At 44.9% G+C, this 27,781-nt stretch overlaps 1 protein-coding gene across 1 annotated transcript; it reads right to left on the bottom strand.

Annotated features, from left to right (window-relative positions):
• Nucleotides 1-120: 120 nt before the first annotated feature.
• On the bottom strand, nucleotides 121-27,781 carry SCGN (secretagogin, EF-hand calcium binding protein). Its single transcript, XM_083822731.1, has 11 exons — nucleotides 27,481-27,781; nucleotides 26,946-27,016; nucleotides 16,956-17,048; nucleotides 16,631-16,720; nucleotides 15,936-15,992; nucleotides 15,030-15,107; nucleotides 4,861-4,916; nucleotides 3,719-3,764; nucleotides 3,545-3,604; nucleotides 2,894-2,962; nucleotides 121-1,270 (listed from the first exon to the last, which is right to left on the bottom strand). Exons 1-11 carry the CDS (start codon nucleotides 27,551-27,553, stop codon nucleotides 1,142-1,144), a joined length of 822 nt encoding a protein of 273 aa, XP_083678857.1. The 5' UTR covers nucleotides 27,554-27,781; the 3' UTR covers nucleotides 121-1,141.

The following is a 27,781-nucleotide window of genomic DNA, read 5'->3' as shown; positions in this document are numbered from 1 at the left end:
TTGCTAATTCCCGTGGATTTAAAAAAAACATACACCTGTGTTTATGAGCTTTTCTTTAATTAGACTTCTGTTCTTCCAATTTCTCAATTTATGGAAACCTTGTTTAATACTTCAGTATTAAGAAAGGCTTCCTCCAGAAGTGGTGTTACTCTGTGACTTCATCCTAGAGGTAATTTTAATTTCTGTTACGTGTGGTTTCCCCATGGGAAGAACCTACTGTGTTCCATTTGCTGGCAGACCTGAAAACCACTACAGATGATAGGCGTTGCAAAACCTCTTGCCATTTGATGGGTTTTAACTAAAATGGCTACTCTGTACGGTCTGTCAGTCTGCAACATATGGCTTTCCATACATAACACATGAACTCCAGTCTTACTGATTTTCTGTAACTTTTTTTTTCTTTTTTATTTCTGCACAAATACACTGTCAACCATCCAAAATTTTAACTGCACAAACAAAAGCACAATGCTCACCAAAGTAGTGACTTCACACAGTAGGCAGCCATGAGAAACACAGAGCAGCAGCAGCCCAAGAGCACTGACATTAGGAAATGCTTGTCCCTACTCTAGCAGACAGGCTGGGCAGTGTTTCACGGGGGCAGGAGTAGGCGAGCAGCCCCTTTTCTGAGCAAATGGTGTGCTTGCGGGCAGAGAAGCTGCTGGAGGGTCCCACAAGCAGTGGCATCTACTGAATATCACCCACTGACACTTGTCACAGACTCACAGCATGGCTGAGGTGACCTCTGGAGGCCGCCTGGTCCCAGCCCTGCTCCAGCAGGGACACCCAGAGCAGGCTGCCCAGGGCCACGTCCAGGCAGATTTTGGAGATCCCCAAGGAGGAGACCCCACAGCCTCTCTGGGCAGTTGCAACCTGCACAGCACAGAAGTGCTCCTCTTGTGTTCCAGTTTGTGCCCATTGCCTCTTGACCTGGCACTGGGAACCACTGCAAAGAGCCTGGCTTCATCCTCCTTGCACCCTCCCTTCAGGTATTTGTATGCACTGATAAAACTGTCCTCCCCAATCTGCTGCCCCTTCATACAAACGCCCCCCTGCCCCACCACCTGCCTGCTTACACAGCACACTTTTACCAGGAGTAGCAGGCAATCTCACAAGGAAAACACAGCCACAAGCACCGCCACAGCTACGGGGTCATTTTAAGCCCAAGACACAAGGCCAGTTCCGATTTTTGAATTTTCCCGTCCCTGTTCACATCGCAGTGGTTGAGCAGAATCTGGCGGAATTTGTCCAGGTCCACCCCGCTGATGCTGGGCTGCAGGCAAAAGAGAACAATGCTGTTAAGAGGGAAAACAGCTCTGGATTTCAGCAGCTCTGAAAAGCAGGAGGCAGTGCAGCAGCAGGGAGATGCTCTGGAGGGCGAGCAACAAAGTGGCCTGACCCCACATGGAAAACGAGCGAAGTGGTAAATGAGGTCCTGCAAAAATGGGCATGGTTAGATTTATGGCACAGTGAGTCCCACGAGGACATGTGAGATGGTTTTTGCCCTTAGTCAGGATCAGCAGTATCTAGTCTGCATCAAACAAGTGTCTGCAGAAAGGTCTGGACCTCTGCTTTCATTCAGTTTCCTCTCTCGGATCTGCTGCCCATGGAGGCACGTTGCATATGGCATTTTTGTTGCCAGGTCACCATTTTACAGGCCAGTCAGCAACCTAGACATACTTTTAGTGGATCAAATGAATGCTGAAGGCATACTTTATGGGCCACCTTGCCTCTGCCTGCTCTTAATGCTGTACCACTTCCCTGCTCTCCACTTCCTAACGAGGAGATCAAATGCATGCACACAGTTAGTGGTGCCCAGGAGTGATGCTGATGAAGAAAGGCCCCTAGGGCAAGTACAACCCTCACTCCTTTGCACACACGTGCACAGAGCACAAGCCCAGTGGTCCATTTGTCCTCACACCCTTCCCTACGTGCCATGGCCATAACATATACAGACTCTCAGCTGCCTGCACACAGGTGCGGTCTTTGGTGTCTGCCAAATGGACTTGGGACTGTAGGCCAATCGATATCAATACAGGTATACTTGCTCATCATTGAGAAGGCAGAATTTAGGAGTAACAACAGTTTTGTTTTTGTTTTTGTTTTTTTATATATATATAAACCTTTGTGCTTGTTACCACCTCCTAAATATGAATTGCCCTGTCCTCTCTGAACAGCTGCTCCAGCAGCCTGAAGGCAGGATAACAAGGGAAATGATTTGCTCTGAGTCAAAGAAGATTTCTATTGCAGAGGCAGCTCTATCAATATCGTCCTCTAAAGCTGATTGTGTGGCCTTACAAAATCACAACCATCAAGGATCCTACGTATGAACTTCCTGAAGCTTCAGCCGAACTTGATGATGCTCTGGGAACCTTCAGTCTGCGTCACTGTCAGCAAGAACTGAGGGCTCTCAGCTCTGACCAGCATCACCTTGCTTTGCAGTCAGATATGATATGAAAAGGCAGAGGCACGTATTATTCATTCCAATTTCTCTTTCAGCTAACTCAACACCCTTCAGCTATTTTATCCTCAATACTTATTTCATTAGAGCAAAAACGATGTCAGTGTGGGTAGAGTAGGTGGTGACTAAATTTTCATAAACCGTTTGTGATACCATAATGTCTGCTCAGCTCAGAGCATGAGTTAGAAGGAACTTTTCTTAAATACAACTGCTGAGTCAAGCTGTGTTAATTTGTCAGGCAGAATTTCTGTGATATGGTGAAATGCTCTGCAGTGTTTATGCTGAGATGATGACTTTTGTTTCTGTTTCTGATCAAAGTGAAGTTTGACTCTGTGTTCCCACTACCCACTCCATTTACATAACTTTACCAGAATAAGCACTGCATTATTATAGGACATACACGGTGTTAATAAATAGTAAGAGCCACGAAGATACCTTGACCAGTTCCATCATGTCTTTGACAAACCCATCCACTTCTGGGCCTTCAAGTGCTCCCGTTTTACTCTGAAAGATGGAATAAACATCAAAACCCTCCAGAAAGTCAAAAACACAGAAATGTTTACTAGTCAGTAGGTCCACCTGGTCACTGAGCCCAATAATGTTAAGATCCTTTCCTCTTCTCCAAACCATCTCTTCCCCTCAGATGGCAGCAGCATCTCCCACCATTTAGTGAGGCTTGCTGGTCATCACACCACACCATTGTGTGAATGGCAGAAGAGGCTCTGGATTGCTGTTTTCTAACCAATGGTTGGGCAGTTCTGTCTGCCCAGGGCCAGATTTAGAATTACTCTTGGCTCGGTACTGGAAGGGATTTCATTTTTCTGCAGCCCTTGCATCTCCTGCAGAGAGATATTGTTAATGCAGCGGTACTGGCTGTGGTGATTGAAAAAGTGAAAATGTGAACTTTGCCACGTGGTCTCTGAGCTTCACCCAGCTCTGCTCTCCCCACCTGTACATGGGCACCTCTGGCCCATGGGATCTGGCACCGCTGCAACCCACAGCACCCACCAGGGAGAGGAACTGTTAGCAGCTTGTATCTAATCAGTGTCATGTAAAGACCACAAAGAAATGGCCTCTAGGACTCACAACGTCGTAGTGTGCGAAGATTTTCTCAAAATCTCTTCTTCTTTCCTCTGTGCTGCAAGCCTGCATGCAGGGAGGAGAAACAAATGAAAAAGAAAGAGAAAAGAAAGAGATTCAGGTTTTGGCCCAGGTTATCTTAGCTGAGAGAGATGGGAGGAATGCATCAAAAATACTTACATCCATTTTAAATTGAAGAAGGAAATTTTCCTGAAGCGCCAGAATCCTGAACGGAGAGACTGAAATTACGATCTTGTCACTTTGTCGTCTACACACAAACTGCTCTGAACTATTTCAGTTCATAAAGCATGGGGATTTGAGATTACAGGCCTTTAAAATAGAAAACCTCCTGCAGGGTTATTCAAGGGTGCTGTTCAGTAAGCACGTGCCTCCCTCCCTGTCTGATGGGGAGCCGCAGGTCTTCCTCGGCTCACGGAAAACCATGTTTCTTAGCACCGCCGCCTCTCACAGTGCATTTATTCCTGGTGGCCCACCGCAGTGGAGGCTGCCAGCCTCTGACACGAGAGCTGCCAGACTATTATTCCTCTGTGACCGGGTTGCTGTGCTGCGTTACAGGAAATTGTAATTTACCACCCTCTTTTTGAGGAAGAATTGCTGGCTGGAAAAGGAAGGGATGAAGTAATGCTGGCCTGAGTGCTGAGGCCACACAGATTACTCTGCTTCCCCCACCTCACTCCCCAAGTCCCTCACAGCCCAGATAAAAGCTTTCATCTTTCCAGCTGCTCTGCTTGCCCCGAGGCTCTTAGGGCCAGTAGTTTTGGGGTGTGCCAAAATGCTTCCACACACTGAAGGGCTCAAGGTGCAAGAAGTATGTTTCATTCACAAGCATCTTTGCCTTATATCTCCAAATCCTCTCTTGTTGACGTGGCCAAACTCGTCAGCAGTGGTGCCTTGACTCCTCAATAAAGGAGCAAAACCTCTTTGCCATCCATGCCGCACATGGCGATATGAAACAAATGCTTGTCCCCTGCTGACAGAGACTGCCAGCCTTATGGAGAAGCAGTGCTACTGGCTTCTTCACCACCTCCTGGGGAGCCGTGCTGAGGTGTCACGAGCCGTGACAGTGCAAATTGGTGACCGAGGACCACTCCTAGCATTGCTCAGTGTCATCAGCTCTAAGCACTCACAGGCTATCACAGTGGGGACCATGTGTCAGAGACCTGAGATGCCTACATGAGAGTGCCTGATGTAATTTAGGATTCAAATGCACATCCCCAGAGAGATATTGCTGCTGTAAGTTGTCACCTTGCCTAGATCTGCATTGCATGCTGAAAAAACGCATCATTGTAATTGAAGCCTACCTTGCCAGGTCATTCAGGTCCAGCCGTCCATCCTTGTTTTTGTCAAAGATTTTCATCTAAAAATCAAGAAGACAGTGTCGCCATGAAATAGATAGGCCATGAGGAGAAGACACAGAAAAAAAGCTGATAGACATTTTGCTGTGCCCTGAGAAAAAAATGGCTAGGATTGGGAAGAAGATTCATGCTGCCAATATCAAGAGGTTAATTTGGGTGAGTGCAAAAGTTATCCTTCCCTGAATATTATTTTTTTCTAAATGCAATCTTTTTGGTGAGTCACCACCAGATATTATCTGTTTATTTAATGTATTTGGTACTGTGTTTCCCTACAAGGAACAAATAAGAGTCAGTTATGGGGGTAGAGTGTAATGGGTCGCAAACATGAAAAACTTATGGCTCAAAGCTAAAAAGAAAAAAATGTATTCAATATTGTAATGGGGGAAGAATCAATATTTTACTAAGATGGATTGCCATTCTTTGTCAGATCCTCGGTAACAGAACACGTAGTAGTCTTACTTCCATGAACCTCATTTCTTATTTGGTGGGTACAAGCAGCCAAATCACTGAAAACCTTTGGTGTGGTAACACACTGCTGGGGCAGGCACATGCCAGTCCTCAGCTCCACAGGCTCACAGGGACCATCCTCTGATGTTTCTTGGGGTGCCACTGAGTAAATACAATGCCTTTTTTTGTCAGCACTGCCTCCTCCCTGCCCTTTGCTCTGGTGCCTGTGCTGAGGTTGGTGAGTCTGTGGTAGCCCTCTGTTGTGCTGGGAGTAAATAAGATACTGCAGCAAGTTTTAATTAATTCTTCTGTGATTTACACTACTGAGGTTTGGATGGGAATTTTGATGAGGACTTGGTATGGGCCCACTTTTCCACCTATTGATCGAAAGTGTAAAACTCATATGGACAACTGAAGATCCATACTGAGATCTCTGGAAAAATCATGTCCTGAGATCAATGCAGATATTCAGTGGCACAAGGAAAGCCACTTACCCACTTTTCTTTTTGCCTGGAGCTGGAGAGACAGTTAAAGCTGCTGAACCATCCTGAGGATTTCTCTCAAACAGGGTCAGTCCACAACGTCCCTCTCCATCTTAGCTGACCACTTCCACCTTGCCTTCTGCCCCTTAGTTTGTCCCACTGCAATGCGAGGACATTTCCCTGGTGTCTGCCTGGGCCGCAACAAGGCAAAGCTGGAGGCAGAGCTGGGAGTGGGAGCTGCTCATGCTGGTTCCACTAAGGGATGAAATGGCCTTGCAATGACGGCACCCCACTGCCATCAGAGAGAAAAAGCTGAACTTTCGGTTCTTTGCAGATAAAGTAGTATTTCTGCAGGCAATAGAAAATGGTTAATGTTCCCTGTAGAGGTAAATCACCACAGATAAGATTTTAAAAACCTCTTTCCAAATGGCCACATTAGTGGCTAAGCTGTTTTTGTATGTTCTATGAGGAGAGAGGGAGATAAACCATAATAGCTCCTTCTGCAGAGGAGCCCTCGCAGGCTGCCTTGCAACATCCAGCTTGCACAATTACTCTGAAAAATACTCCATAAAGGAAGTTTATGGAGATGAACTCCTATTTAGCCAGCTAAGGAAAGTGCCAAAATGTGGGTAGTAGGGATGCCATAGCCCCTGGGCTGTATAGTGACTCAACAGCTTTTGAAAACGTTTCTCTAAATCTCTCCATGTAGGCCACTGAGGAGCATTAGTGACCTCCACAGTATCCACAGGTCTGTAAGAAACCACCATAAGATGGATAGCCTTGCACGGTGGGAGAAGGCAGTGTTTTGTGGATGCTCTGCCCCACTGGGATGAGCTCAGCCTGCCCAGGACAGAGCAGGCCACATTGAAGGTGCTGGCCTAGTCCTCACGTAGAGACACAAGGCCCTTATCAGAACACACTGGAAACTACTGCCTTTAGAACTCCTTGAACTCCACCCAGATCCTCCTGCATATGTTTTTTGAGTTCCCGAAGAAGTTTTTTTCTGTTATTCTCTGTGGCAATTTCAGAAGTACTCTCTTGAGACTACAAGGCAGTGTTTCAGCCTAGGCTTTGGATTCAAACAGAGTTCCAGATGTGCCATTCCCACTGTGACGCCTCAAGAAAGTAAACACACAGAGCTTCTGGGAGAAGCTCAGCTCCACGACGATGTGGTCCTGACCTCTGTACAATCACAATAATAAACATATATAAACGCTAACCATGATGGCAACTTCTGGGACCAGGACAGAATTGGTCTCCAGTTCAAGAATCAGACTTAGGCCTGTTTTTCATTTTACATAGACCTGTCTGAGACAATCCATGAGTTTCTTTTCCCATGAAACATCTTAAGTCTCATCTCATTTATCATAAAAAATAAGCACCCTAATGTAGCCATTTTTCTTGGGACTTTCAAGTGTCCCACCTGCCCTGCACTTGCTTTACGTTGTGGGTACAAAGTGTTTTCATGGTTTCAGAAGTCTCAAATAGCTGTGAGAAGCTGAAGAGCTTTTTGTGCCCCTAATGAAACAGGCTAGATTAGAGGTGATGGTTTAGTTGTGAAAGCCTTTCTGCTTCATTATCAATTTTCTGAGCCAGTGGTTTTCAACTTTATCCATTTCTGAACCCTTTGCAATTTTCCAGAAGCATTGCAGACTCCATTAAAACAAATTTAACTACAGAGATAATACATCCCTTAGTGGAATGCTTACTGAAAAGCAACGTCCCCAATCAATTTGCTTCTTTTCCACTCCATCTTTGAGCTTAACATTAAACTACCAGTGGTTTACCATGTCTACTTATATCTAACCAGCTCCCCTCTCTGACCTCTTTCATTCATCTCTGTTTTTGCAATAACAAGAGAGAACCTTTGCATTTTCAAATTCTTTTTTTTTTCTTTTTTTCTGCAACAAACCTCCTAAATGAAATTTTAAAACCTATGCAATGTTTTTGCTGCCCATACCAGTCAACAGAGAGCAAAAAAAGTCTTGCTGGAAGAGCTAGGTCGGTCTAATTCTTGCATTGTGAATTCCACATGAAAGATTGGAAACACGTAGGGAAGATGGAATAGCATTCACTGAATTAGTTCAGGTACCACAGCTAACAAGGTAGACCTAATCCTATTATTTGGACAACTGTAGCTCATGCATACACGCTATATGGCAATCTTGTGATGGAAAAGCCTAGGGAAATGTTCATTAATTAAACTTTCAAATTTCAAGCTTGCAAGTGTTTGATCTGATCTGCTAATTGTGTACATAAGTACACAAAGAATGACAGAGGGTACCCACCCCATATGATGATGCATACCTCATGGGAGAAGGAGATATTTTAAATTGTTATGAGATTGTTTCTAATTGAAACTTTTGCCTTTGCACACCATCTTGATATGTTAAACTTGATGGATTTTCAGTTTACATTCTTGAAAGGTGTATTTATGCTGCCAGGCTGATATGCAGCATCTCAGTGTGGTTAAGGATAAGGTCTGGCATGTTTAAATAACACTCAATTTCATTAAAAGCTTTGTTGCATTCAGCAGTATGCTTTATGAAATGATGCATTTGTTTTACTGTCAAGCTACCCAATGTTTGCACAAATTAATTCTCTGACGTTTTAATGGCAGTGCACCAGGGAAGTCTTAGCTCTGTTTGTCTGAATTTAGTCTGTGTACTCTGAGGCAGACAGAGCGTAAGTGAGATATGGTTTCACAGAACGAAAGTTGCTACATCTTGCAATTCAAGTGCTAAATTAAAACTGCCATTGGCTTTAAATTCAGCAAAAAATATTTCTGCCTCCTCAATCAGGTGTTGTAAAGAAGGCCACTGAAACACCAAGATATGACAAGCTCACACATGCTTTGAAGAGCCATATAAGATTATAAACCCGAATTATTTTCTGTGACAGAGATAAGGAGAGAAGTAAACAACCAAAATAAATAGGTTTGTGATCAGTGGAATTACTAAAGCTGACTTTTAAACACTTTTCTGTCCCTTCTCTGATGTGTAATGAAGTGTGTTATCCCTGGGGGGAGACACAGAGAGAGTTGTCTCTTCCCTGACCATCTACCTTCTAAAAATGTACATCTCGACCACCTATATCGCATCAGCTATAACTAAAATAGCCAAGGAGTAAAAAAAGTTACTGCATGTGAATAAACAAAGACCGAAGACACACGTCCAAGCAGTAAGACTGCCTATGTCTTGTTTCTGTGGGGAAGGATGGTGGCCCAGAGGCTTTTGCAGAGCCCTGGAGGGCCCTGTGGGACCCCTGGGACAGAAGTTCAGTTCTCTGTCCCACCAGATTGCCTATATAACCTAGGTAAGTCATTTAGTGCAGGATTTCAAAGAGTCTTTCAGTTCTTGAAAGACTAAACTGTTACCTGCTGGGATTTTCAAAAGCCTGCAGGCACCTATGTTTCACGGGTTTTGATGTTTGGAAGTGAAGTTTGAGCTGAAATGTGATTTTCTGCTTCTGTTGGCTTACGTCACAGCAAGCACGGTGCAAAATTGGAGACGACAGAACCACTGGGATTAAGTCTAGAAATGACATAGGAGCCAGATTTCCCTCCATGGTGTTCACGAGGTATGTGGGAACCCTTCAAGAGCTATGTGGGAACCCTCTCTATCACACACAACAAGGCAGACTTTTTGCAGCAAGAGGAGTTGCACTGACCCAGAGCCACAAGGAAGCTCTCAGGGAGGGCTCCCAGTGTGGTGGCTGGCATTAGGAGGCTCGATGGCTGCAGTGCCAATGCAGAGCTGGAGATGCAGTCTTTTGGAGTCACAGCATTCATACAGAGCAACCTGGGATGAAGGCCAGCATGGACCACTGCTACGAGAAGGGAAGTACAAAGACCTCTCCTTTAAACCACCAGTCTTAGGCCATACTCCATCATCGTATTTCTAGGGCTTTGGGAAGTTGGATTAGAATGTGTTAAGAAACATAACAGGCTCTGCTTAGGCTTTCATCATCATAACAAAGATGTCTTTCCACTGCACTATTCCTTTGGTGGTCGTAAAGGACTTCATTTATACGGATAAGATAGCTTGTCCAATAAGGTGCTAAGGAGGTAAACCACCTGGATTTTCCCTGTGTAAATACACAGGTATTGGCAAAGAACATGGACAGACAGACAGGCTTTCATAGATGAGGAAGTAACCACTTTGAACCTCCAGCACCGTCCTTGCAGAGGGGACAGCCAGCAACCACAAAAGCACCAACAGTCCATCCAACACAAAACCAAGGTAATGCACAATTCACATGGACACAGAGTGTCTTCAGGGAGAAGTGAGACTGTTTCCATTCGCACTGAGAAGACCAAGAGCCCTCACCTAGTCAGCTGTGGGTTCACATGGGGGGGCAGTGACTGCTCAGGATACACAGCTCCGTCCCCAGAAATTCTGCAGACAAGCGTGGTTAAACTATGGCAGCATTATCACTGGGAGGATTGCTGTATTGACTTCTCTGGAGATAAGATTTCATCCTCAGCCATATCCATATACTAATTTTCTTCAGATGTTGTAGTTCATGACCAATGCTTATTGAATTACTAGTCACTGCGCTTACATTTTTGCCTTCCTAGAAATTTAGTTTGTGGTGAGCAAAATGTGTATTCTGCTTTGGTTATTTTTATCCTTTACGTTTTGCTAAAATATAATAATGCTCAAATTACAGGACATTCTAATGCTCGGCCTGATTATATCAACATAAAGCAATTCAAAAAGTGAGTATCAGTGTTCTATGTGTGACTATTTCAGCAGTGTATGTAACATAATTTGCTGAACTTTGCCTCAGTATTGAGCTTTCCCCTGCACGTGGCTTGTAGACACTGGGATTACCAATTAGAGTAGCATGCTGCTATCTGGGAAGCTACGAACTCCTGACGTTTCTATGAACAAGGTAATAATATATGCCAAAAATGCAAGAGCTGAGTGTGAATTTTGTTCTTACAGAAGACAAGGGATGAATACATAATTTCATCAAAAGCTATGTCTTAAATCTGGTTCATATTCAGGCATTTACAACATTCTGCTGAAGTACACAGCTATGTGTATGTATGGAAGCTGTCACTTGTGACAAAATGCTGGGAAATGCAAGCATAAGCTGGGTAGGCATGAACTGAAACTTCACCAGGAGCATGGGAAAGGTTGTTAATACTACTGTCATCCTCCACACTCTCCTTCTCATGATGAAGCAGTAATGGGGCAAGTTTTCATTTCTCCATTTTGTGTTGCTTAAAGAAGGCATAATATTCTTACCATGCTATTAAAAGCCTCCACTTTCAATTAATTCCCTCCCTCTTCCCTGCTCTCCCCCCCCGGCCCCGACATCTTCTAATTGCCCAGAGAGGCTCAGAGCAACACAAAGCTTTGCTTCTGCCTCTGAGCACCTTGCTCCCTTCCCACAACTCAGTCTAGAAGTCATCTGTGGTTTGTCTCTTCTGGAAGAAGACAAACCCACAGACTTTTTTTCAGAGATTCAGAACAGCACATCGCTGTTTATATTCTCATGCAAATGCCTGTGTGTAAGTAGATATTAATACACCCTTAATGACTATCAATACAAGCATGTATTATATATATACATATATCTTTAAGCAAAAAACTAACAGAAACCCTGCAAAAGGGCTTCCTCAGCACAGAATTGCTACTTTCATTCCCCCACCAAGAGCCTTGAGAACTCAGATGTTCTTTCACAACATTTCTCAGTGACTTTGGTGCTCCTTAAGATTTGATTTAACAAATTTTGTGGTGCTTGTGCAATGCCAATTCCCTATCTCTTTTCTTCCCAAGGGTTCATTATTTGTTCATCTAATCCCCGATCTAAATCAGTGTTCTCTGAAGAAAGTATGTCAAGGTCACAAGGAAATAGAATAGTCTGCTAACAAATGGCTTCTAAGCAACCTGATAAAGTGATGCTACTTTCTGCAGACAGCCAATATACACATGTTAAAAATGGGAAAGTGCTTCATGTAACAGTGAAGCAGAGCAGAAGTGCTACCTCAGATACTCTGGTTTCACCTATGTCTGACTTGAAGTGGCTAAAGATAAGGAATGAGAAATGTGTTCATACATATAAATAAGTAAATATATACAAAATATAACGTTAGAATGATATAAAAATATTAATATGTATGTGTGTATGTGTGTATACATACATACATACATGTATCAGTCTACATATGTAAATGCATCTGAATCTGAGAAGTCTGAAGAGCCTACACCACAAATTTGGAAATAAGACTCGTAGCTGGGTCCAAAATCCAGTAAGCCAGGAGAGAGCCTTCTCTGTTGACAGTGAGCATTAATGTCACTCCCATCTTCTCTTCCCTATTCCTTCACATTTGCTCAGGACCAACATTTGCGGTGCTACGTTAAACCGAGGGCAGAGAGAGAGGGGTACTTCTTTTCTGAGGCACTAGTGACACTTCTGGCTCCTCAAAGCAGCAAACAAAAGCAATACTTTCAAAATGAATACTTTCTACCTCTTCCCAGCTGTTTCTTTTTTTTTCTTTTCCCTTTGTTTGTTCATGCCCTGTAGGATCATTTATAGCAGCATAAGCAAATTGCAAGTAGTTGCCATTCACTGGTTAGTGTGATACCTGTTTATACCTCTCACAAGTTAAGGCCGCAAACACCTAGCACAGAATTGTAAGGGACTTTTTTTTAAATTCTTTTTTTTTTTTTTTCTTTTCATGCCTGGGCTATCTTCTTTAGAATGATCATTTCTATCTTTTCCCCTTCATCCCTATTGCCAGAAAGCTCGAGGGCCTACTCAGTGTGTCAGCAGCTGCTTAAGATATATGCAGCCAGCTGTGGAGTGCACGGAGAAGAGGACAAAGATCTGTAAATGCCTGTGGAGACAGATGGGATTACAGCTCCTTGGGATGCTGCTTCTTTCAGCCAAAAGTTATTACAGTGGCACCTGAAAGCCTTGAACAGGATGGATGGGCCACCATCAGACGCTCTGTAGCTGTGGTGGCAAAACCAGGTCCTCATCCAGAAGACCTTGTGCTCTAAACAAGGGTGGAAACAAAGCAGTGGGGAAAGAAATACAAGTATTTCCATTCTGAAGTAAAGGAATTGTTGATGGTGTTGATGGTTGCTAGAGATGCAACAGAAAGCCTGTAAAAGCCTCAGTAATGAAATGTGAGGCTCCGGCTTTCCAGCCAAGTATGTCAGGGCCTCTATCACCCCGACAGTGGTGATGGAAGAAGTTTCCCGGCGGGACTTTCCTGCTCTGTGCAGAAAGCAGGAATAGAAAGCAGAGTGCTCTCATCACCTGGGTCTTGGCATCATACCTTTGTTCTTGGCACCTCAAGTCATTTTTTCTCCCCTTTTTAATACAATTTTCTCTCTTTTTAATACGCTGATAATATAAGACTGAATCTTTTTTCCCTCCCTATAATTTTGCACTGCTGCTTCAGACAAGTTCCCATGCAATCACCTTTTGCAGTGCATCTGCTACTGTAGAGATACTGTCCACGTGGATGCTCTTACCTTGCCGTGATACGCAGAATGCATACCCTCCATTTTACTGCAGGGTATTGCAACACCTGTGATGTTAGTCTGTGATTTCACATCCTACCTTAGCTCCTGGGATCAGGTGTGTTTGTAAACATCCTCAATCTTTATAACAAAGAATCATAAGGGGAAAAAGTCATCTGCCATATCCTAATTTTCTAATAACATCCGTGATCCTTTTGGCATTATGGCTTTGCAAACTTTTGTCCTCACGAGCCAGACTTGCATTTCAAGTCACAGATTTTCCCAGATATATGAAGCATTCCCTTTCCCAGATCAAATCTTATTCTGCAGCGTAGAGACTAAACTGTCTCTTCAAAGACACAAAGCCAATCTATAAAAAATATGGGAATAGAAACCAGACCCCCTGGCTGTCAGCCCTGGACTGCATCACCACACCACATTTCTTCCCAACTGCATTGCTATCTAGCTGCATTGGGGTGGCAGAAATCACAGATATTTCTCGGGAAATTATTGGAAAGGGAAAAAAGTTGGAGGAAATGAGCCGCCCAATGTCTGTGAGCTTCAGATCGCCTATCCACCAGCAGCCCTCGGTCAGAGATGAGCCGCTGGGGAAGGGAACCTTAATGGAGCAGCCTAAAAGCTGTTTGCTACCTACAAACACTGCTGGAAAGATTTTCGTTCTGGCTGTAGCTTCTGGATTTTTATTGTTTTCAAGCTCTTCCAGCTGGAAAATAATTTCTGCAGTCTGCTTTCCTCTCCCTTCACTGTTCTATAAATACGAAAAGACGTACACACTTTTGTACACCATTAGGTACAGTTTTTCACTTTGCTTTCAAGGGTCACATTTTTAGTCACTGACGCTTCATGCATTCATAACGTGGTATTGCAAAATATGTGGGGAGCTCCTCATTTGCTTGCATACCAAGCTCTTCTGTAGGTACAAACACAGATTTTGTGCCAAGAAGCAAGATAGTCCCGTGTGAAAATCATTTAGAAAATTGCAACAGTAGAAGTCTTCTGGTGGAACTCAAATGATACCCTTGATAATGACATCAGAAATGGGCTTTTTCTTTCTTCCTTGTTTTCAGATGGTTGATAAAGTAAGTTGCTCTGAAATTGAGGTGACTGATGCTAAATTTACACCAAATATTATGTTGCTGATGATTGCAGTATAAAAACTACATTGTGAGAAGGCAGGGGAAGAGCCAAAGCCTTTAAGCCTTCAAGCTCCCAGCCTTTCAGGGAAGCAGCGGGGAGCCAGCAAGTCTTTCTAGGTTTTGCAGAGGAGAAGAGATGGATACCTGCATCTCTTGAGGGCAAAAGGTTTTGCTAGGAGGAAGTGAGAGAAGGAGCTGAGGACCTGTCTGAGACTGAACCTGCCCCAAAGAAGGATGCATGCACCTCACCCATTTTTTTGAACAGGTTTAGGGCTTAGTTTGCTGTGGCACAAAGTCAAACTGTTTTCTCATAATAAACTATTCAACTCAAAGGAAAAACAACTGAAATACAGCTCACGGCTGATGTCCAGTACAGTGAAAAGAAGCAGCAGCAGCATGTGCTGCTTAACTTCCCACAGGGATCTCCTGGAGAAGAAGCAGCCTTTGAGAGGGCATCTGTGGCACCATATACTGAGACATTTACCCTCAGAGAGATTTTTAGGCAGTACTACAATCCAAATAATATTATTGCTCTCTTTTCTTACCATCGTGTCAGTATATTCTTCCAGCTTTACTTCAGCAACCACCTTGTTATGCTGCAAAAAGAGATCTCGCAGGAAATCCTGTAGTCAGGAAAGAGTCAAATGTTACTCTTCAGAGTAAACTCAAGAAGGAACAGTAAGAAACTAGATCCAAATTCAGCAGGGGCACATTAATCTAATTCCACATTCCTGATTAGTACCAGTGCCTTCAATTTCATGTAAAACTCACATTTTAAGTTGAAGCATGTTTTTTACAAATAAATTAGAAAATAACCAAATTTCCACTGAGCAGGCATAGCAGAATCAGTTGTAATGAAAAAAAATCACCTGCAAAGTATGTAAAAGATAACATAAATCCTGCAGTATTTGCTAACTGATGTCAGATGAAAACAGTCTCCATTCAGCAAAACACTTCAGTATCTGCCTGCGTGGGGCTGCACATGGAGGCTGCAGCCCAGGGACTGCTCAAAGCGTGTGCATGGTGGTTTCTGAACAGGCATCTGCCTCAAAAGCCATAGCTTTAAAACAAAATCAGCATAGAGAAAATCCACAGATTCAGAAAGAGGTTATGTAGAAACCCCATTAATAAAAGACAGCTCTGTTCAGCAAGGCTGGGAGAGGTGCACGAGCAAAGCCAAGGTGAGGCAGCTCCTCAGGGGGCACGGGGCAGAGCGAGGGGGCAGTGGGACAGCAGGGGTGACAGCAGAGCCTCCTCCAGCCCAGCACGGTGCCTGCAGCTGTGCCAGAAGGCTGGAGGGTGCCCTGCCCTTAAACTGGCTGTGAACAAGCTAGAAGTGCCATTTGTCATCTGCACAAAAAGGCAGCCAATTGGTAAAGGCGACGGAAGGGCTCCCGTTGACATCTGTGAGCTGTAGATCAAGCCCAAGGAGACTGGTTAGAATAACTTACTTTGAGCTCGCCAGCTGAAATAAATCCACTGCTATCAGCATCGTAGCTGCGCCAGATCTGGATGGGGATAGATGGATACAACTGCATAAATATTGCAATTAATCACCCACTCTGGAGATAGTAAAGATCTGAATTGGGACTCCCCTAACGAGCAAGCTGTTGTGTTACCCAATATTTAACTAATTGTGGACAAAATAAAATAAACTTTCCACACAATAGCGTTTACTCTCATTTGGATGCTGTACATGTGACACGCTGCAATCACGTATTTAATGCAGACATGGTTTCTATAAATGGAAGAAAAGACTGAGAAACTGGCCTGCATTTCTTACCTAATTTGTACACGCAGCTTCTCAGTGTGGTTATTGCCTTGACTATAGGTTGGTACACAGCTGGCCATGGATCTGCAGGAGCCCCCAGTTTGAATGTAAAATAAAAGCAACTGCAAGCAGTCTTTGAAATGTCAAAACTTTCAACTGAAGGAACTTGTGGAGAAAAAAAAAAAAGAGTTTGTATTTCACAATTTTTCTTGCACCCATTCTGCCAAAGATGAGTTTCTCAGTGTCCCTGAATAGGGAAGGGATGCATTTGTGTGCCTTCACAGCCTGGCCTAACTCTTCAGGGTAATGTTGTTGGAGTGCGTATATTGAAGCTATTGGTGTGCAAGGGGAAAGGGCAAAGGCAGAGATACAGACCCGCATGAACTCCACGCTGTTGTCCAAGGGAGTTTCTCGGCGGAAAAGCAGCAGGAAGTTTTCATCATCTGGCAAGATCATATTTGCAAGCTGAAAAAACAGGGAAAGTAAAGATAAGGAAAGCTTGGATGGCTGCAGATGCAGTGTGAGAAATAGAAGCTGCCATGGAGATAAACCCCAGAGCAAGAGATCTGGCTACGTAGTCCCTCCGTGACTCACCCCCTCGCCACCCAGCTCCGTCTCCCACATCTCCCAACTCTGCTCCAGGCCCTCATCCTCCCTCCTTCTGCAAAAGAAACCCTGGGCTGGGGGTAGGGAGAAATACCTCTTGGATTTGCAAGCGGCCATCGGTGCTGACATCGTAGGCGGACATGAACTGCTCCTTCATCCTCTGAACTTTTTCTTCCGTGATGGTGTCCTGCCATGGGGAAAACAACACGAGCGTGGAAGTTGCTGAGGGCACTTCCAGTGCACTTCGAGCCTCCTGGAGGAGGTCTCACCCGCAGATAACCACCAGGAACACTGCATCCTTACAGCTGGGGGCTAACGCTTCTAAAAGTCCACAAACACACTGCCTCAGTCGAATATCTGGAAATAAGTTCTACTCATAACTTTGTGGTAACTAAGTTATCAGCTGGGAGACCAGTGCTTGGAGACCCTAAAACATTTCAGTGATGCTGCTTCTTTAGCCAGCTGTTCCCACTGTATCCCCGGGGTTTGGTTTTGCTTGGGTTTGTATGACAGCAGTTCTGATGCTGCTCATTCTCATCTTGCTTCATTCAGGAAGACACCCTTATCCTTGAAGAACATCCCTGCGGTTCACTAGATCATCAGCCTTGAAAATTGTCTGTGGGGCAAGATGGCTGCTTATTATTGCCAGTCAGCTGGTTCCAGACCTGGCACTAAGCCCTGTCAGCATTTCTGGGTTAACAACATAGGATTTCAAGCAATTCATGTTCCCTTTGCATCTGTTTAACCCCCTAATCAATTCATATGCAGTGAGGAGTTTTCAGGATTTGTCAGGTTATATGTTTTGACAGGCATTGCTGTGACAGGTGAAACACAACGTGTAGGTTAACCAGGCATGACTTCTTCTTAAAACAGTAACCTTTAGGGTATCTGGTCTGACTTGGCTACACAAAGCCTGACCTCTCCACCACGGGGAAAGCCTTCTGGTGAGACAAGCTTCGTGGCTGGGCTGGGAAGCCCAGCCGGCAAATCCCTCAGCAGCGGTCACCGCGTCACGTTGCCCTCGGCACCCGCACGGGCCAGCTCCTGGCTCCGATCCCAGCCTCTCTGGGAGCAGGAGAACCCCAACAGGCCCTCTGCATGCTTTTCTATCATTTTTACAAGAGCATAAATTAAACCCTTGCCACCTCTGTAGAAAAGCCCTCGAAAGGTTTTATCTTCTCAACATCTGGGTGGAGTTACGGATATAGCAGTGTCTTTCTGGGTCTCCTAACCCAGCTTCTCTTTTTCGTCTACTTTTGGAGCCCCTCTGAGCAGAGTAACAGCGCTGCCCGTGCAGCTCATCTTCTCGCTTGAGATGGGTGTTTGAAACCACCACGAAGGGAACTGATCGTTCCTGATGCTCTGAAACCTTCCTGGCCTTGCCCATACTCAGCAGCAGCCAGCTGACAATGCCATTCCCAGCTGCTCTCGAGCAATTCTGCCGCAGGGGATTTGTACAGTGACTGGGCTGGAGAGAAACACCAGGATGTCACAGATGAAGCCATTAGAAAGGCGGTGAGATATCATATCTTCTGATTAAGCTTATTAAGCTAAGGCTTATTTCGACCCCCGCGTTGTCACCAGCTTTTCCCACATATTTCGGTGTGACTGGTATTTTCCAAAAGCCTTAATTTGCTGCTAGTAATAACACAAAAAAAGACATCTAGAGTTAAATGGGTAGTCAGATGTTATGACTGATCGTTTATGGTATCATTTAATTTGCCTTCACCTTGCTTCAGAGCAGACTCAGAGCTCAGGAGCATCTGCCTGCACACAGTCATTAGGGGCTCACACAAAAACCTTTCACAGCATGGTGTAATATCAATCGCTAATCGCATGGTCCACGCAGAGGATCCTATGTTGAAATCAGGGAGAAAATGTTAATCGGCTTCAATTTATAAGTGTCAAGTCAAAGTAACCGGGAGGGGGGCCCTGCTTAGAGCAAGCGAACCTCTTTTATCTCGTCACTATCTGCAGCAATGGAGGATGAGCCAGATGAAGGAAAATCTGGGGATCTGGGAGGGGGAATGGGAGGACAGGGGCACCCAGGTGGCTCTTTGTGGGGCAGGTGGAGCGCGTCCCTTGGGGCGCAGCGCCGCAGGGGAGATGCCCCGGAGGGCCATCCCCTCGGCATTATAGCTCGCGATCCTCGTGCTATTTAAATTGCCTCCTGACTGCACCTTGACGCTTCCAGACACTTCCCAGGCATTAGGCAAGCCTATCAGTTGCTGACTTCAATAGGCTTGCAAAGTACTCTGAAATTATCCTCCTCCAGGCCCAGTAGGATAAGTTATTTCTGAAACTATAATCAGAGCTGATATTTTACAAAATGTGCTGCAGAGTACAGACTAGTCATTTGTTAAATGCTCAACTTCGTGTCAGCTTTTAACCACTACTTCATTGAACTTTGTGTGGCAGGAATGTTATCTGCATGAAAATAAGACTGCCTCCTTTTCTTTTTTTTTCTTTTTTCTTTCTTTCCTTTTTTTTTTTTTTTTTTTAAGTGATTCAAGCTATGGAATACATTGAGTAAATACTCCAAACCTGGAATGTACAGAAACACAGCTCCAATAGGTTTTAGTCCGAGAGGTCACACTATAGTGTATTTTTCATACTGGCCAAGCTATCTCTGTTCATAAATACGCTGCTTATGAAACACAACAGGTAGTGGCATCTGCTAAAAAGCAATTTTTGCTTTCAAAGAATAAAAGGGAAGTAAAAGATGCTGTACAAATGGGCTTCCCCAAGATGCACACTCAAGGCAAAATAATTTCTATATTGCAGATTTTTACACTACGCATGATATATCTTCTCAGAATATGACCATAAGGTTTCAAAGGTGATGTTCACAAACCAAGGTAGGGAGCGAGCAGAGCAGTAGGTTGTTCCAATTCTCTCTCAGTCACAAAAATGGTGGAAAAAAGCCTGCATGTAGTTTGCATGACTTGTTCCACTTCTCCAAGCAAGGACAGGAACTGCAGACTCCTGTTGTATCTTCTCACTCTAAAATCCGACTTTGGAGGTCTGTAGGTTGCTGTGGAGCAGCCTGAGCAGGCTGCAGGGAAGAGCCAAGACCATGGATGGAGATGCCAAACCCTTTCTTGAAAATATTTGGACAAAAGTATTTTCTATGTTATGTTCCAGTTGCCTTTAGTCTCCTACGAATATTTCATTGCCTCACAGATCAGGGCAAGTCTTATAATACAGGGAGAAAGGGCAGAGGCTGAAGAACAAGAAGGAGAGCCCTCCAGACAGGCACAGGCAAGGATGGATGCCATTTACATATGTGCTGCTCGCAGTGCTATGGCCACCAGATTCCCCAGGAAGTTTGCGTTTTCCTTCCTTCCCTCCTTCCTTCATTCCCTCCTTCCTTCCTTCCCTCCCTCCCTCCCTCCTTCTCTCCTTCCCTCCCCTGTAATTATTAATTTGCTGTTCAACTAAAGGTTGAAGCAAGCAGGAAAGCCTAAGCCAAACACGTGCCTGTTGCAAATGCCTCAGGCTTGCACTCTATTTATTCAATCCTCTATGGAATATAAGGGGAGTAAGGAAAAAAATCCAGTCTCGAGGACACCATTCTCTGAGGAGTGATTGGAGTGATTGCACTGTAGTTGAGCACATCCTTTTTTTTTTTTTTTTTCTTAAAAGCTAATGCTGTCTTGACCACGTTGCCTGTCTCAAGCATCATCTCCATTTTAATCCTCTCTCCCTGCTTTCAAAGGTTTGTAAAGCTTTCAGAAGTGTTCAATGCTTGGGCTAAAATTTTGCAAACTTGTTAGCAACTCGATAAACTTCTGCTTTTGTGAAAGTTTGTGAAAGCAAATGCTGTTGCATCTATGGGCAGGCCTTCCACAGAACGCAAGCTGTCGTTCTGTATTTTCCCTGCTGCATGCACCTCCGTGAGTTTTTGGAAGAGAATTTTATCAAGAGGTAATAATCCTAATCGACAAAGGAGCACAATTTTGACCTGGACTGCTGCCCACTTAAAGCAGAAACAGCTATGGAGATTCTCACATTTAGCATCCATCCACACTGTAATGAAGAGTGGAAAACACATCTGAACTGGGACTGGCCTCCGGCTTTGCTCAGGGCTGGGCTGAGGAAGAGTGTGGTTGCTGGGAGAGCAAGTACTCGGCTGGGAAGGGAGGAAGGGCCCCTCAGTGCGCTGAGTGCCCTGCAGCAGAAGGTAACCTCCAGCAAAGTCCTCCCTGACGCTCACTTAAGGGGGAAAAAAAAGCAATTCTCTGATAATCCCAAGAAATACGATCTTCATTGGGCTGTAATGAGGATAAAAACTAGCCTGGAACAGAGGGATGCTCTAACCCCTTTGTAGGTTGCTTCATATGAAGGAGTATAAAGCTCCAGCTTTATATAAACTAACATATATATGTATTCCTTATACATACGAATATCTATTCTATATGAATATAAAGTCCCTCACAGGTTGGATGCTGCGTGGTTTCTAAGCTCTGTTGCATGCTCATGCTTCCTGGTCAAGGAATAAATCCTTACTATGCCCTATGAGAAGGAGGACACGTCACTTTTTTTCCTCATAAAAGTACAATTTAAAATATTATTGCGACTTTGTTCATACATATCTCAGGGCTGAGCAGTAAATTTCTTTCTACGGATGCTCTTCCATGTAGTTTTGCAGACGGGAACTTCTATAATTGAAGTTGCTATAACAAATGAATTTTCTGCTTTCTCTTTTCCAAGTCCGGTCTTCATCTTTTGTGGAAACCCTTTCGAAATACTTAGCATCACAAAGGTAATTTAATTCTTAATACAGTTTGTAATAATGGAAAGGGCATGTTCACATTTTTTTAATCCACGCAGCATTTAATTTCTTTGTCATGGTTGATTATGATTCTTCAGAAACCTGGCTGTAATCTGTCTCCTTCGTTAACCTATTCCTTTCATATTGTTGTACCCTTGCCCCATGCTTTCTGATTAAGTAAGTTTTTACTCCTTAAGGGATCCATGTGCTTGTCAGCAGCTTTTCATGATGAAAATACAGCTACGAGTCATTTGTTTTGGGGGAGCAAAAAGCGAATGCATGGAGCGCTAAGGAGACTCGACTATCTGATGAAAGGGGCAGCCTCATTTAATCCCTGCTGATCAAGACAACCTTGTCATAAGTGTTCTTTTTTCCTTCTTGACATGATTTTTGGAAGCCAGTCCCTATACTGATAACAGTATAAAAAGCAAGAAGAAGTTAAATGTAAGTGACTATTATAGCCTGTTTCTTGAAAAAAAAAAAAATGAAGCTTATCTTAAGCACATGTTTCTCCTAACAACGTTTCAGCCAAATTTGATAGAAGTGCAAAGGGTCTCAGTGATATCAAGTTCCTACAAGATCTGTGAAAATAAATTACATCTGCCAAGAATGATAGTTGGAAAACAACCTTGACAATAATCACCATGCCAAAAACCACATAGTAATGGTGGCAGGCCAGAGAAGACCAGATGAGACATCAGAAACATACACTTCGACTTTAGAAGGGGAACTTTTTTTGGCCAAACATTTGTTCTCTAAATCCTGTAGTGTTAAACAAGTATATATTCATGAATGATTTCACTTCGTCCATGCAGTTGTATGCTGGACCGCTTTGTCTTCGCTGGCATGTGATTTCACCCAAAGCTACCGGGCCAATCTTGCTTACTGACCTGCATTGCTATTGCTGGAGGACTTGGCCCTGTACTTTGGTTAGGATTTACTACAATCCTGCATGCTACAATAGATGAGCACTTACCCTGTCATCCCTTGCGGGCTTTTGTTGCTTATTTTGCTTTAGCTCTCATCAGCACATATGTGGGAAATCTTTTTTTCACATAGAAGACACCAGCATCGAACAAAGGCTATTGCAGCCTTCCCTGTGCCATCACGTTTCTGTGGTTAGGCTTTGGACAGGTTCTTTGTTCTGCCCTTTCCAGTAGGCTGAATGTTTTTTGACATGCCTTCGGGCAATGAAAACACATCAGTTTTGCCTGTTATTCCCATGGGCATGTTGAGCTTGCAATTATAGATACTTCCAGGTGTTTGCAGTGCTCTGCCTTAACTTGCAGGAACTGGAATAGGAATTGGTCGGGATAATCAAGGCTGACAAAAGCCACACCTAAATAAATCAACGTATTTGGGCAATTACCAGAATTGACTCAGGGTTTAGATTTCTGAGTTAGCCTGGAGGAGGCTGCAAGATGAATGCTTTTTGCTAGGGGTCTTCTTGCTCTTACTTGACCTGCTGGTCACCAGAGACCTGCTCTGTGACCCTGCCTTTATTGGGGTGGCCCAACATAGGGGCAGTCTGCTTTGGGTGACTCTGAGGCTGGCTGATATTTTGGACGTTAAATTTGGTTTGAGCAACTAGCTGTTCCTGACCATGTCATCTGACCACCAAGTTAAACACACGATTTAGACAAACAATACGCTGTGCGAGGCGAGGCTGACATGCACGAGAGGCTGGGGGCTGTTCATCTTTGGAAGTAAAAATCAAAGACAAATCCTTTACAGCTGTTCAGGCTGAGCTCCTGAAGATTAGCTTCAGTCCCTCCCAGTCATAACTATCTAGGTGGTTTGGGGGAGCGGGGATTATATCAAGGCTAATACCTGTCTTACCTGAACAAATTTGCACTTCAAAGATTTCCACGCATGGCCTCTTACACACTTCCAGTTGGGTGATGGCAACTAAACTTTCATCTGGAAGTCTGCTGTTCCTAAATCTCTGCCTAATTTTACAATAATTTAAACAAAGAGCTTTGTGTGAAAGAACCCTGAAAGTGCAATGATAATGTACAACTCTTTTTGTATCTGCACAGATATAATGGATTTTATAGAAATTTTCAGTAAAAGGCTAATCTGAAATTTACAGTATTCATCTAGAAACCTCTCCTTATCTAATTATTACCAGAACATACATAGAGCTTCATTAAAACTATAGAAAAGAAGCAAGGAAGATCCTAAATAATTTCTATAACGAAAGATGCATAGTGATGTAAGAGAGAAATATAGGGGCAGTACTTCCTGTTCCAATAAAACTACCTCTTCAGTGCTGCAAGAAAACTAAATTTTCACTGCAGGATAATGGATTTTACAAATGGAAATCTGTCCATAACGTAGAAGAACGAGGTTTACGAGCAAGCAGGAGAAGAGAGCACAGGCAATGGCATCCATACAGTGAAGCTGGAGGCTGAAGTGGTTCGAGAGAAGTCATAGGAGTGATAACAGATAGCAGCTCACAAACCTGGGCTGGTGTTGGACTGAATTGTCCCTCATACCCTGCAAACAAAACAACCCACTTCTTCACAGAAGCCCTGCCAGCTGATGGAGAAGTTACACCGACTGGAGTACATCAGTGCCATAAATCCACTGTGTTGCACTGACAACTTCTATACGTGTAATGCACATCTGGAAATCAAAGGCATTTTCTTAGAACTGCCCCTTGCTGGAGGGGGAGAGACAGAAAGCAGCATCTGGGATTCGTGTCTGTTTATTATAAGGTTACAAGGCATTGGCAAAACTCAGGTCTACCTTTGCCTCAAAGTTTTCCCTTTCTCCCCAGCTTCCTGATGGTTCAATAAAAGACACTGCATTAGCCTCCCTCGCTGGATGGCATTTCAAGTTTCCTTCCTTGCTCAGCCCCGTCACCAAGAAATCTGACTCCCAGATTGCTGAGGGCTCGCTTTGCATTGTTTTCCCAGCTGCTCTGATCCCCTGGCATTTAGTGTCAGCTGGGGATGCTGCGGAGTAGCTGGGAGGAAAAACAGAGCTGAAGGACTACAGTGGTCATTAACAGAAATAACAGCTTAGAGAGTGCAGGCTGAAAAAATATAATTATGAGACCATTTGCTATTCAAGGAGAGACAACTTCCAGGGCTGATAACATTATTTATCACTTGTAGAGCACTTCAGACGCAGTCACTAATTAATCCTTGCGACACATCTGGAAGTTACGCCAGTACATATTACTGTCTCTCTCTTTTACAGTGAAAGAGAACAGAGATGTCAAGAGGCCACAGAAGAAATAAGTGTCAAAATGAGCACTAAAGCAGAGGGATGCTCAGCCCCAGCTCACTGCTCGTATCACCGATGCCATTATCTTTCTGTAGGGCAGTGAAAAGCATTGCAGGGGGGACTCTTTACCCCTCCCGCAATAACCACAAGTCTGCACAAAATAAAGCATGTGAAAAAGAGCAAAATTGGTGAAAAATCATTACAAAAACTCGTCATACAGAGCAGGTAGAGAAGTGTGCTCCGTGCAATGCTGCAGGTGATCTCATACACGGACGGGGCAGCTATCCCCTGCAGGCAGAGCAGGAGGCAGGCTGCTCTGGTGCTGCCTGTCCCCATATAAAACTGTGAGGACAGCAAACAGGCTGTCAGCAATGGGAAGAAGACAACAGGTTGTCTTACTGCCCAGAGTAACGCTGCCCGAGTGGAAATGCTGATGAACGTGTGACAGAAGACCAAGGGAGAACACCAAAAACACTTGAGAGCCTGTCTGAGCGCCCTGGCAGCTAGCAAGCACTTTATTCCAGATTTAACCTATTCGTTTCTTCCATTTAAGAGGGAGGGGGAGAGATGGTTATTTCTTCCCTCCTTTTGCGCTAAGCTTTTTCTTTTAATGGCCAAACCTAGAGAGCAAAAGCAAGCGAGGTGCAAGCTAGGTGAGCCCAGTACAGCACAGTTCATGCTGACAGCAGCAAGGCTGCCAAAACTGCTGTAACGCACCGGGTTTGCGCCCAGCTGGTGTGAGGTTGCTGCCAAAATCCCACATGGGATGGGATTTGGAGAGGGGCAGCTATGGGATCGAGCAGGGCTGGGAGATTCCTCTGGACCTCTAATCGTATAATGCCTGCAGTTTGGCATCCCTGTCCAAACCCACCATGAGGTTTCCAGTTTCTCTTCAGAACTGCTTTTCTGGGTCCCTAGTGATTCTTAGTGCTTACCTTTGAGTCTTTTCTGATTTGCTTTAAACTTTATGTGCTTACCTGTTCGTCTAACCACCTGAGCTCTGGAGAAACACTTCTGCAGAAACTGCCAATATTGCAATCCACACTTACTTGCAAGTTAAACAAAAACTTGATGAAAAAGTGATTTACAGCATCTTCTCTTATTGTAGCCCTGAAGACCCAAGAATCCTACTCAGCTTGTAAGTGTAATTTTGATTTTACACTTGATATTCATGACTTTATGCCTTTCATTAGCTACCTTTTCCCTTTTCATTAATTACTTGTTGCTTAAATGTCTGTTTTTTGGCATACCCTTCCCTTCCATTTGGAAGACACTTACTCCTTTTCTCTTACTGGCTGACCATAGGCTGTATAGTGAAAATGGTAGGAACATTATCAATATATGCCCTATATACTTCTGATCAGACAACCAAAGAGGCAGGATTTGTGCTTAACTGGCAGAAGCAGTCAAAGGCAAAGTATGGTTGGAGCCAGGAAAACTAGCACCTGTAAACTGTTGCGCAACCTCTGGTAGTAGCACAGAGTGAAAGGGGGGAAGGCTGCCACAAGTAGAAAAGTAAACCAGGGGAGAAAAGCAGAAACACTTGAGAGCCGGGGCTTGACCTTATGAGCAAAGTAATTGACTCCTATCTGGCCTCTGGCCGTTTTCAGCCGTGCAGACGTCCTTCTTCTTCCTAAGCACTATTTAACATTAATGACAGAATATTTGTTAAGACGTGACCTTGGAAACAAACCCCTCGCATTAACAAATCTCATCAGCGCTTGCTGGAATAAAACATCACCTTTGTGCTGCCCCTGGCCCTGCCAGGCTGCGTGTCACTGCTTTTTCACGTGTTTCGGCGGCAGTAAATGACTTTCTCTCCACGCTTCCTATCAGCGTTTTTAGCTGGTGCCAGCTGCAGCCTCACGGCGAGAGCAGATGTAGGACCGAAAACAAACGCTCCAACATTTTGCACTTGTTGCTTTACCTGCCTAAATGCCACCTCGTTGCTAAGCGAAGGGCTCTTTACCTCAGGGATTGCTAGGGAAGCCAGCAACCCGAGGACAATAAATACAAATAACCGCTAACATAACAGCCTTGTGAAGTGGTGCACGACGAGCATGGCACGGTACTTACCTCTGGTCCCAGTTTCTCCAGGAGGTGATGAAAGAAGTCGTCGAGCTCCTTCCCTTCTATGTAGCCGTTGTCTAAAGGCAAGTGAAACATCTCAGTGGTGCGGTGTTACGGGGACCGCTTGCTGTGCCAAGGCTGCGGGGTGGGGGTCCCCTTTCCTGCCTGCTCAGGGGATTTCACCCCCCATTTGATTGTTTCGGTCCTATGTGGTGGTGGGCACAGCACCGCGGGGATCCCGTAGGAGTTTGCCTTACAGAAAACTTTTCGGGGCAAACGCAAACGGGGAACCCGAGAGCCAACAGAGCTGGAGGGGCGGCGAGGCGATGAAAGAGGCGAAAACTTTTGGGGGCGAAACGGGGGAAGTTTGGACACGACGTGGGGGAAGAGGGAAGCCAAACCCCCCACGGGACACCACGGGTGGTGCTTGGCGGCACCGCTCCCCGACCACTCATGCTCCCACCCGGGGGGGCGCCCACCCCCTCACAGGCACCCCCCCCCCGGCCCGTCGCGGGGTCCCCCCCCTCCCCCAAAAACTTGCCGTCGGCGTCGAAGCGGCGCCAGGCACCCAGGAAGGCAGCGGCGTCCAGGCGTCCGGCCGCGCCGCTCTCCATGGTGCCGCCCGCGCAAGGCCCCGCGCGGGCTCTGCCCGCCGCCCGCCGCCCGCCCCGGCTTGGAGGACGGCGGCCCCGCCCCGGGGGCGGCCCCGCGGGGGGGCAGGGGGAAGGCAGAGCCCCCCCACCACGCTCGTGGTGTGGCCCCGTGTCTAAACGGCGGCGTGGGGTGTGGAGGGAGCGAGCCCGGGTGGGTTTGAAAGAGCCGGGCTACGCCTGACGCCGCCT

Source organism: Anser anser (assembly GCF_964211835.1).
Source record: "Anser anser genome assembly, chromosome: 2".
In the NCBI taxonomy this organism is placed as follows: domain Eukaryota; kingdom Metazoa; phylum Chordata; class Aves; order Anseriformes; family Anatidae; genus Anser; species Anser anser.
This window is presented reverse-complemented; position numbering and strand designations above follow the sequence as displayed.